This window comes from Pygocentrus nattereri, chromosome 25 (assembly GCF_015220715.1).
Source record: "Pygocentrus nattereri isolate fPygNat1 chromosome 25, fPygNat1.pri, whole genome shotgun sequence".
Taxonomy (NCBI): domain Eukaryota; kingdom Metazoa; phylum Chordata; class Actinopteri; order Characiformes; family Serrasalmidae; genus Pygocentrus; species Pygocentrus nattereri.
In genome coordinates, this window is record NC_051235.1 from 17,301,658 (window position 1) to 17,312,978 (window position 11,321).

The following is an 11,321-nucleotide window of genomic DNA, read 5'->3' on the forward strand; positions in this document are numbered from 1 at the left end:
AGTCCCTATTGTAGTAGTTTGTTAGCAGTGATTTGCATGAACACTTCCTGATGAGGCTAAAGTTAGCTTCTTTTTCTGCTGCACCATTTAAATTTGTTGGCAGCAGAATGTAACTGCTGTATTTGTGAGATTGACCATTTTTCCCTTCTCCATGTCAGGATGAGTTTTCACATTTTTGAGGGATTAAAAAGTTCTCTGTCTACTCCTTCTGCTGTGCTGCGGCTCTGCTTTAACTGTGACTGATTGCAATCAACCAGTCAGAGGAGGAACTGTTTCATGTGATCAGAGCATGAGAGTGCAGTGGCAAAGTAGAGCTATTCTGCATGTTTCTGCACTACTAACATTACCTTACACGTTTATCATGGTATGCCATATTATGTCTTTGTCCTACTGAAAACACTAATTTTTTTTCCATGTTTATTTAAATAAACAAGCCAAGCTTTAAATAAAAAGCCAAAAAGCAAAACAAATTAACTGTTTTTTTTGTATTTGGTAAAGTGTGTCCTGAATTTCAGTTTCAGAAAAGAATTTTAACTTTGGTACATCACTATTTATTATTCACCATAATTATACACAATAATACTGGAAAATACTGAATCGGCAGATATTTGCAATAAATATCAGTATTCGACAGATGTTTAGACTGGACTGACCTGGTACAATGTCTAGGTGACACTGAGCTATGAAGCAAAATATTTTACATTTTATTTATTTTAGTGCATTTTTAACTTTACAGAAACAAGTGTTACATTTCCATAATGTTACTATAGATCATTTTTTAAATCCTAAATCTAATAATCCAACCCTACAGCATAACTGTGCTACTTTATTTATATTTATTTTAGCTTAACATGTCAGTCTGCATAGACTTACACTAATTTAACACGACATATGCAACATTCACATTAGCTTAATGGCCAGACTAACAGAAAATCAACCATCAGTCAAACTTGTCATACTTGACACCCTGAAAATTAAACATATTTTTCTTCTTTAAAACCAAATTTCATTTCAATATTAAAGGTCATGTTGTTTTTCCACCGGACAACATAGAATCAGTCTACACAATCTGACCAGTTTTTGTCCAGCAGGGAAGCAGAATAACCATTAACAGGAGTAAACTTTGTGATTTCAGTGGGTTTGCATCCAAACCTGAAATAGGCTATCTGCCAAAACAAACCATCTGTTTACACAAATAAGATAGCATCAACATTTTCACATTTTCAGTATCAAAGTTTCAAAGGAAAGATCATTTTCAGTTTTACTTCAACTGCCGACCAACTGTCAATCCCAAATGTATTAGGGTTTCGTGTACACCACTGCCCACGTCAAAGGTGGAAAGGAATTGTCAAACCAAATAACATCCTTTAGTACTTGATCCAAATCCCCCTTCTTGCTGGACTTTAACATTGATCAAGGGCAGGTCACCAAATAATAAACAATAGATGTATTCAATTACCACATTATACAGAGACACTGTATACACCAAAGCAGCAACTGTAAGGTTCTGAAACAAATGCACCTCAGTTTTAAATGCAAATCCCTAATTTAGACAAAAACGTTTGCAATTTGATTCCAACGTGCAGTATCTTTCAAATCAATGCTATTTTAAATTTATCCTGCATGAGGATCAAATTGAATGACAACACATCAAATTAAACAAGCAATGTGACTTCATTATGAAAAGAAACATTATGTTCACTCCACTAACCCAGTTACATTTAAATAGTGGTGCTCTGTTCACAGATACAATCATGTGTGCTGATCTGGAACATGTACCAATTACAGTGTCATTATTTGGGTATTACTGGCCACAACTGATTCTATGTTGTTATTACTATGCATCTCCAAACTTACAACCTGAACAGACTCTTTAAAAAAAAGGGAAATGTGTGAAATTTAGATGCAGTTGGCTTTCCGGTGATACAGATTTTATGCTGGATGCTGAAAATTTAAATAACGCAGACAAAGGAAATTTTCCCCAAAGCACAGCCAGACGTAATTGAATTAGCAAAATTACAACATTTACAGAGCAGCTCATTGATCATTAAAGATGCAATTAAGTTTATGAATAATCCATAAAGCTGGGTCCTCCACTGCAAGAAACATGCTCCTCAAGCACAGAGCCAAAAATACTTCTGAGGAGGGAGAGACAAAATAAGAGACAAAGAGATGAGTATAATATCTCCCTATACATATGTATTTATACACCACACACACACACACAGTACTGTGCAAAAGTCTTATGCCATCTGAGAACATGATATATAAGTAAGCATTCATAAAAAACACACACACACACATACACACACACACACACACATACAAAACACAATAAATACAAACAAACAAACGATACATTGCAATGTTATGTCTGTCTTTGTATCAGCCTAATCACTTCCAAACCTCTCCCCAAGAAAACCCAGGATTTACGGGTACTATTCAACCTAGTTTGGATAATCAATCCTTCATTAAATTAAATGACACTGCTGTTGACGGAATTTCATAAATACTTACAGTGACTGGAGTGCCTTTGTAACAAATATCAAAATAATTCTTATAAACAAAATTCTAATTAATTTTACTGTATCTGTGTTTGTACTTTTTCTAATGCCATATTCTGGATTTGCTGGCAAAAACACTTTCAAGAGAAATAGTTTAAAAACAATTTTCCTGATTTCTGCACAGTATCCTACCCATCTATCTTCCTACAGATCTATATATCATGCATATGCGCCCTCCATATTACTCCAATATATTACTTTATACCATCAGCATCCATCATCCCCACCACCTCAGACCTCTATGTATAAATACATGCATAAATATAAGACATATAACCAATGTCCGGTTTTACACATGGATCCACTGATGTCTTGCTCCACACTCTTGATTCTATTGGTTTTGTTGGTCCAGTGAGGACTTCCTTCCTGTAACACTTCCAAAGAGGAGGCTGATATTAAAAGGTGAGTAAAGCTAAATGTCAGGGTTGGATGTTGTAGAACTGGTTTTTACACTAGAGTTCACATATGGCACTGGGGCAATGATCACATCTATTAGGCAAAGTAGAGAGTTTTTCAACCACTGGCTTCTTCTTTCTCTCTTTCAAACAGGCTGCATATAAATGAAGAGGCGATGAATGGGCTTTGATGAGCTTTGATGGGCTTTGATTTCAAATTTCCAAATCAAAACAGAAGTCCAAGCCCAAGACATGTGATACAGCTGCCAGAAACCACAGGCTCAAATAGGTAAGACCACGAGGCCACGTGACCCCCCCAAGCAATATAGCCCCTGGCTCCTCCCCTCCATCTATCTTTACTTACACAAACCTTTAACCCCTTACACTCTAAGGTTCCATATTGGATCCATATGTGGGCCCACACGTCTCAAAACTATATAATTTACTTTTTAGTTTCATAGTGGTCTCAATCGTTTAAAGCAGTTACTGTATGAAAACTAACAGCTGAACAATAAAAAGTCTAGGGTTCAAGGGGTTAAAGAACAAGGGGCTATGTGACAGACTTGGAGGCAAACAGTGGAATGTTGGACAACACAGTAGGAAGTGTTGCATGAGAGAGAAAACATGAATCTGGAGGTTTTCCACCAGACAAGCTGCCTCGACAGCATGAGCTCCAGAGAGCATGCTTATAGAGCATACAGCATTAGGCTGCCCTTTCTTAGTCACCAAGGCCCAAAAGTCAATAATCCAACACCCTAATCTACAGTTTTTATTAGTGGTGATATCACGATACAGATTATGCATCATTTATTTAGTTCGAGAAACAGTAATTTGAACAATATTAGCAGCAATAAATGATTAACATTTTTTTGCCTTTAACCGCATTTTCCTAGTTTGACCCTTCATGCCATCCATAGTTCCATGCTGGGTCCCATGATCTTGCATGCTGTATGTTAACTTGAGCAGATAAGACAAGTGTGATTAACTGTTAATAACTGCATAAAAGAATGTGATTAATTGCTTTAATCATATTACATCCCTAAAAATACTAACACTAAGAGTCCAATGTTTTTAATCCAGTCCAGTGTTTTACATATTGCCATGCACTAAACCCACTTAAACAGGACAAATTATGCTCACTTTGTAATGTAACATACTACTGGTCAGTGTTGTTCAAGTATTGATGATATCCATGTTTTGTGATGAGTCCTAAATTATTAAGATAATGATCATCATTTAATCCACCCCCAGTTTTAGCCAGGATTCAGTTGCAAAAATAAACAAAGTAAATACATACATACAATACAATACAATACATACATGCATTACAAGCACTGTCAGTTTGTTGACTGACAATTAGTCTAAGCCCAATGTTTAGTAGATTAGTCCACTTTGAGGTCTGCTGTCCGCTACCAGATCAACAGGATTCACACACGTTTCCATTTGATCTTTCATATGGAAAAAACGAGCCTTTTGTTTATAGAAGTGAGAGTGGGAGAGAGAGAAAACCCTTGGCAGTAGAACCCCTCGGTTGTCCTTCCACACATTCCAATAACCCGGAACAACCCCCCCCTGCCCCCACCACCCGCAGTCCCCATCATCACAGTTTACCAGCCCCAATTCCCACTATACAACCGCAGCCAAACACACACACACACACACACACACACACACAATCATAGCATTCCTCTTTCTCTCTGAAACACTGGCACATGGCCTCAGGAATGCCCACCGCACCCCAGCGAGGGGCTCCCAGTTTATAAACTCTGCTTCTGTGGGAGCAAACCTCATGCGGCCAGAGTTACAAGCGGAGCCTGAATGGTGGGGTGGGGGGGTGGGGGGGGGGGGCACTGTAATAACTGTCCCTTGAAATAAATATGAGCCACTGAATGAACCAGCACAAACAACACAGGGCACCCCCCCCACCCTTTACAGGGGAAAAACACTGTCAGTACCATCCCTCTTGCTGCCCCTACCTCGCACCCAAACATGCTCACTCGGTACACAACAGAAAATGCATCAGTTTTTTAAAAGATTTTTTTGTTTGTTTTTTAATTTCATTATGATAGAATTCAAATGACAAACCTTAAATGATAAACCCTTGGCTTATATTGTCCATATTGTAGTAGAATATGAATGCCATATTGATGTTTTCAGCCCGAAGTAACTCAGAATCATACAAATTAATCAAAGCAAATTATGATGAAATTATGGTGAAGGAAATCAAATCAAAATGTTGTGAGGTCAGAGATTTACACCTCTACTTTCAACAGCCCAATGACAGATTGAATGAACAGACTGAATGAGAAATGAACTTAGGTGACCTCTTCTGCTAATCTTGAATATAGGGAACTTAAAATCAAGACAGGCAGAGAAGAAGGTCACAGAGAACCGCCATTACTTCTGCAGCTCTCAACATATATGATAATGTGAAATAATATGGCAATATTATATGTCATACTATGAATATCATAAATCAATGCCAATGCCATTAATACAGAAGTTTCCTTGCTCTGTCAAGGTTCCTTAACACCATTTATTTTACTTAGATTTAACATTCAAAGCAATCTCGTTTGGTGCTCATAGTCATGTAAGTGAACGGTCTACGAAATCAAAGCATTGTCTGCAAAAACAAGTGAAAAAATCAAGTTGGAAAGTGAACTGTGCATTAATGACATGTCATCCATTCTAGTTCAAATAATATCCAAGAAAGTACTTGGCAATAAGTTTATAGCCAGAGGTAGAAAAGGTTCTCGTCCAGATGCACCATTAAAATCCCACTGAAATCAAAATCTTATCTTTTCAGCTCATGTTCCTAGTCATAGTCAACCTGATTTATCTTATTTAAAAGACAAAACGCTTGTTCTCCAATAACCTCTCACCATAATGTAAATGCCAATAAAACGTCTTCTCATGTTTAATTATGTCATTGTGCACCAGCAGGCAGGGAAAAATAACATTAACCAATAATACCACGTTTCACCTCCTCCTCCCACCTTTCACTGAGCAAAACGCTAAGCTAACTCAGAGACCATTTTTCACTTCAGAAACACATCATGGAGCAGAAGAAAAAATGCATTATTATTTCTGATTCATGTTAGCTTCCAAAAATAAATGTGCCAAAAAGGGTTCTTTGGAGTGATGCCACACAAGAACCACTTTTGATTCCCTAAACCACATTCAGAGGATAGTTCTTCACAGAATCATGCTTGTAAATGAGCATGAAGAATTGTTTTAATGGTTAAGGTTCTATACCAATTAAAGGGCTCTCCTAGAACCATATGTCTAAGCCAAGAACCATTTAGGAACCTTTATTTATAGAAGTGTGCCAGACATTCTGACCTGTAAAAACCATCACAGTTAGAGCAATCAGCAGGCATTATTTGGTAGTCTAGCCTTTCCTACTTACCACCATTTGCTTAATTATATGTAATAAATCCTGTAATAAAGTAAAAAGACATCAGCGTAACCAAAGAGAAACAGCTGACTGCTTACCTCCGCAAAGCAGCAACCAACTAGACACAAAACAGTGAACTTACCGCTAAAAAAAGGCTACAAAATTTTAAACTCTCACCAAGAACACAACTTCATGTCGTCTGCACAGAGTGAGGACAATAACGCAAGAGACAACGAACAATGCAACAAGCTCAAGTTTCAGATTCAGACCTTGACTGCATCTTGGGCTCACAAAGTCTTGAAAACAACACCACCTCCACACTGACACACAGTACCTCCACTGAGAGGCTGTTTGGAAGTGCTGCACAAAGAAGCAATGAACAAGAAAACCATTGAACATGTTTTAAAACATCAGTACAACTTTAACCTTAACTGGAAGCCATGTATGATCAGATAATACTGAGCATGTTTAGCTGCTTAGGGTCAAAAGAGAAATGCAGGGTTTAAACAGAATGCTGTAACTACTCACAGCTAACAGGCAGGAGTTCAGGAGTTCTTGAAAAGATTAAAGAAAAAAATCAAGAAGAATTCACTGTCTTTATGCCACCATTTAAAGCAAACTAAAGCAAAAAGAGCTCAGATATGGCTAGAAACAAGTCCTCACTGTTGCTACCAATTTCATTCTATCTAAATTTCTATAATATAATAAGTATATTTTACAACTTTTTTCAAGATTATCTTGTGCAATGTACCCAAGGGGACTTCATGAGACATTACATGTGATCGGCGATCAGTCGATATTTCTGTAACTAAGCTGAACCAGAGAGAAAAACATATGAGCCATATTGAAGGATTGCTGCAGTCCTGCGCAAGGTTTCTCGGTCACAGGACCCTGCAGTTCCTCGTTCAAATACTAGATGGAAATAGAGACCAGAGGCTTGAGGGACTAAAGGCTTATTTTTAAGGAAAGAAAAAATGTATGTGAAGTTTTGAAAATGAACAGAGCCAAGCACAAAAGTTTATACAACAAGCAAATCGCTGCTGTCGGAAGAAAACCTTGTATCTCCGTTTTTGCCATTTTTCAGTTTTTGACATAATTTCAAAGGATCTGTTGCCCTTTACATTGTGTGTAAATTTCATGATGAATGGAGCAAAAGAAAGGGCCCAAAATGACTTGGAAAGATGTCTGGTTCCACTGACTTGCATTAAAACTACAATATATCTTCTCTTTCTCCTGTAAAGTTCCAATTTTGGAGATACGAGGCTTTCTTCCGACAACAGCGAAATGCTGACTGAAAACATGCAGAAGTTATACGGCAGACAAGAGCTAAAAGGCTATAAATGACACAGAGTACGTTAAAGTGACTGTATTTAACTGTTTAATGAGGAACAACTAGCAGAAGCAGAGCCTCGAATTCAGAGAAAATACCTGCAGAATCGCTCATTATGCAGGTTCAGCTAGCTTTTGTAAAAGGTGGTGAGACTCCCAGTGTTGTCTTTTTCGTAGACCGAGATGTGCCCAGTGTCGGCACTGTTTAGCGGAAGTGCTTAAAAGAAAAATAGGTTCAAAGTGTTCAGACAGAAAAACGCTTCAGACAGTGTGAAAGTTCCACTACGTTAAAATCGCATCCTTTTTTATTTTTGTCCAAAAAAACAGTATCTTGTGTGAACAGGCCTTAAGACTCTAGCCCCGCCTTCGATCGGTATCGGCTATGCCCAATCGTGCTGAAAGATGATCACTGATCGGAATCAGCCCTAAAAACACTCATCGGTCCATCTCTAGTACTGTTGTTATTTTCACTGCATACCACCACTACATTTTACCTTGTAACAAACAAGAAAATCTTCAAATACAGACATTCAAATAGGTCTTCAAACTGGGTTTCGATTTGGATTCCTATATAAAACACCAGCTGAGCACCAAGCTCAGCGTTTAGTTTCAGATAATTAGTTTGCAATCAAATGTTCAAATCCAAACTCTGGAATTCTCTACATTCCACTCTTTGTAACTGCTCTTCTCCGTCTTCCTTCAAATCCCTGCTAAAAACCTTCCTTTTTCCTCACTGTAGTATTTTTTTATAATGTAAAGCGTCCTTGGGTTTGTGAAAGCCGCTATATAAATTGAACTTATTATTATTATTATTATTATTATTACCAACAGCCTACTTTAAATGAAAAAAATACTGACTTTAAATTAATTTCTTTAAATGAATTCCTCGCTACTGATACTTTGTATAATCTACATTAATAAAATACTAATAAGCAGAGATCAAAAGCAATTGTTAGTCTTGCGCTTAATCATATTCATAAAAATAAGACTAATAAAGTCATGTGTAAACAGTGTTGGCAGCAGCGCTTTCTGGTCGACAGCCAAAGGTTAGTTGTTACAAGACTTCATAGCATCTACTGCGGTACCTAATATGCGTTATTGTGTGTTTCCCACCTGTTTTCTGCACAAGCCACGCCCCTCTGTGCTAGGATTGGCTGGTAGTGCATCCTCACAAGGAGTCTGCCGACAGGAGGCGGGGCGCTCCGAGCCGAGCCGAGCACAAGGGGGCGGGGTTTGTCAGAAAACAGGTGTGGAAGAAAATAACGCTCCTGATGTGGAAAAAATCGAGCCGTTCTCTGATTCCGAAGCTACTGCAATAGCATTAATCGTCAGTCAGCACATTGAATCCTCTTTATGAGTGAAACACCACTAAGCTAAAGAATTTCGGGGTTTTCATTATGTAACGTTGAGTCTGCCACAGGATGATTGCAACATGACTTACATTTCCTTTGCCCTTTTGCCACTCCACCTTCAAACTTTTAAAACAAACAAGAAAAAAAGTACTCCAGGGGAAAAGTACGTGAGAGACGAGCAACAGACCTTGCCCAAGCGAGGACGCACTGAGGGAACGAGAAAGGCTATTTTTCAGAGAAAAGGACAAATGTGCTCTAGCCATGGAGCCTGCATGTCCTATTTAGTCGAAACCAAGCGTGTCTGGTCTCCAGCCTCCCCCCCTCGCCACACACACAGCAACCAAGCTAATAATAAAGGTTCCTCTCAAAACATGCCCGCTGCAACTTTAAAGTCCACAAGAGCCTGAGAAAAATCGCCCAGAATGAAAGTTTTACCTCACATGTCTTCTCACGAACAGTCCAAATGTTCGAACAGGGTCCCGTGACCACGTTTTTGTGAGCAGTATTTAAAAAATACCACCGCGTGAGACCAAGCAAGGTGCAAAATGATGAAAAACCATTACGAGTCTGTACATCCGCACCACACTCTCACATACGTCCTGCCAAGACCGACAAAACAAACACAGCACCAAAACACTCTCTTTTCTCGGGATTAGGGAGATTAAGGGATGGTGTTGCTCTGTACCTTGCGAGGATAGTCCACAGCAGCCCAGCGAGAGGAGACAGAAGACCCAGCAGCTATTCAGCGCCATGTGGAGCTCTTTTTTCTTTTTTTCTCTCGCTGTGGAGCTCAGAGGAAAGCGCCCTTCTGCTCGCAGCTTCTCCCAAAGCCGAGCAGCTCAGCGCGGCGGCGCTAGTCTGGAGAGAGCCGGCCAGTCTCCCGGCGAACCATCGCCATGTTGTGCGCCAGCGTTCAATGCGTGTTAGTGTATTAGCTGCTCCACACATACACACATACACTCACACACACTCACACACACACTCACTCACACACACACACTCCCCTCTCTCTCTCTCTGCCTTTCACTCACACACACCGGTAAGTCCCGCTTTAGGTGTCCACTGGAGTCGCCTGAAACACTGCCAGTCCCCTCTGTCCCCTCTCTCTCTCTCTCTCAGCCACACACATGTTCACAAACATACAAGCAGGAGTTGGTATTCCTGTCATTGTGGGGCATTTCTATTGATTAGAGCTAAAGGCCGCTGTGCTACACACACCCAGCTCTAGGCTTAACCTCTCAAAACCTTTTTGTTCGTTTAGATTCCACAGTTGTGCATTTTATCTCAAAAGAGGAGAAAAAAGAAGAAAGAAAACGAGAGAAAAGGTCGTGAGGACCAACCCAGTGTTCCCACATCAAAATGTTGATTTCATCAGTCATTCTGGATTCACATTTAGTCTCTTTAAAGTGGGAATCAAATTTCAAATATTCTGTATAGTTAAATGGTTCAAATGGAAAGCTATTCAGATCGCATAAGCCTGAAATGCAAACATTCTCTGAGAAACTAGAGAAACTTCTTGAGAAACCGATACAGTCAGAATTGTTTACAGTGGTGGTGATAGGAACCAGATGTCTGAAGTGTGTAATTCCTTTTTAAAAAGTACCTCACAGACTTTTACAAAAAATGTGATGCCTGATGCCTGAGACATTTACAATAGTGAGAAAGGTTTCAGATTTACCACTACTTTTAACACTATTATCAATATTTTATACAAAAACTCACATTAGGTTCACTATTCATTTTGGATAGTAAATAAAATAGCTGTATGCATGTTTGCATCATGACCTCTGTAAAGGAAATCAGAGATGATACATTTCTCTGCAGTGAACCATTCTGAATGACATTGTTTGACTCATTGTTTGTGCAAACGTTGTGCATTCAGTCTGGGAACACTCCAGCATCCATATATCCAAATGCCACAATACAATTTTAGTTTCATATCTTTCTGTTAGTTGCTGGACACTCCAGTGAGTGAGTGAATCTGCCACGACAGAAATTCACTCTCTCAGCTCCTGCTAGAACATGCCTTCCTTTGTTTTTCAACTTTATATGTGATGCAAGGAACTGCAGCATTATCATCATTAGCTTAGCATGGGGAGTCTTTATTATCTGAACACAACAAGAAATGCACAGGTAGTTTCATGAGAGGCCCTGTTTGGCTTGACCTTGAAAGAGAAAGCACCCTCCCTCCCCACCCCACCCCTCCTTATCAGAGGATGTGAGAGAGCACATGTACAGCAGCCCCATCATGTGCTCCTCCAGGCTGGGCAGTGGGGAGCAGAGG

General features: G+C 39.3%; 1 protein-coding gene across 2 annotated transcripts in view; it reads right to left on the reverse strand.

Moving 5' to 3' along the window:
• Window positions 1–10,121, reverse strand: part of igdcc4 (immunoglobulin superfamily, DCC subclass, member 4) — a 113,872-nt gene extending 103,751 nt beyond the window's left edge. For both annotated transcript variants that reach the window (XM_037534573.1, XM_017706212.2), the window contains exon 1: window positions 9,723–10,121. In XM_037534573.1, the coding sequence (XP_037390470.1) occupies window positions 9,723–9,789 (67 nt within the window). In that variant the 5' untranslated portion in view covers window positions 9,790–10,121. The remainder of the gene's footprint in view (window positions 1–9,722) is intronic.
• Between the last annotated feature and the right edge of the window lie 1,200 nt (window positions 10,122–11,321).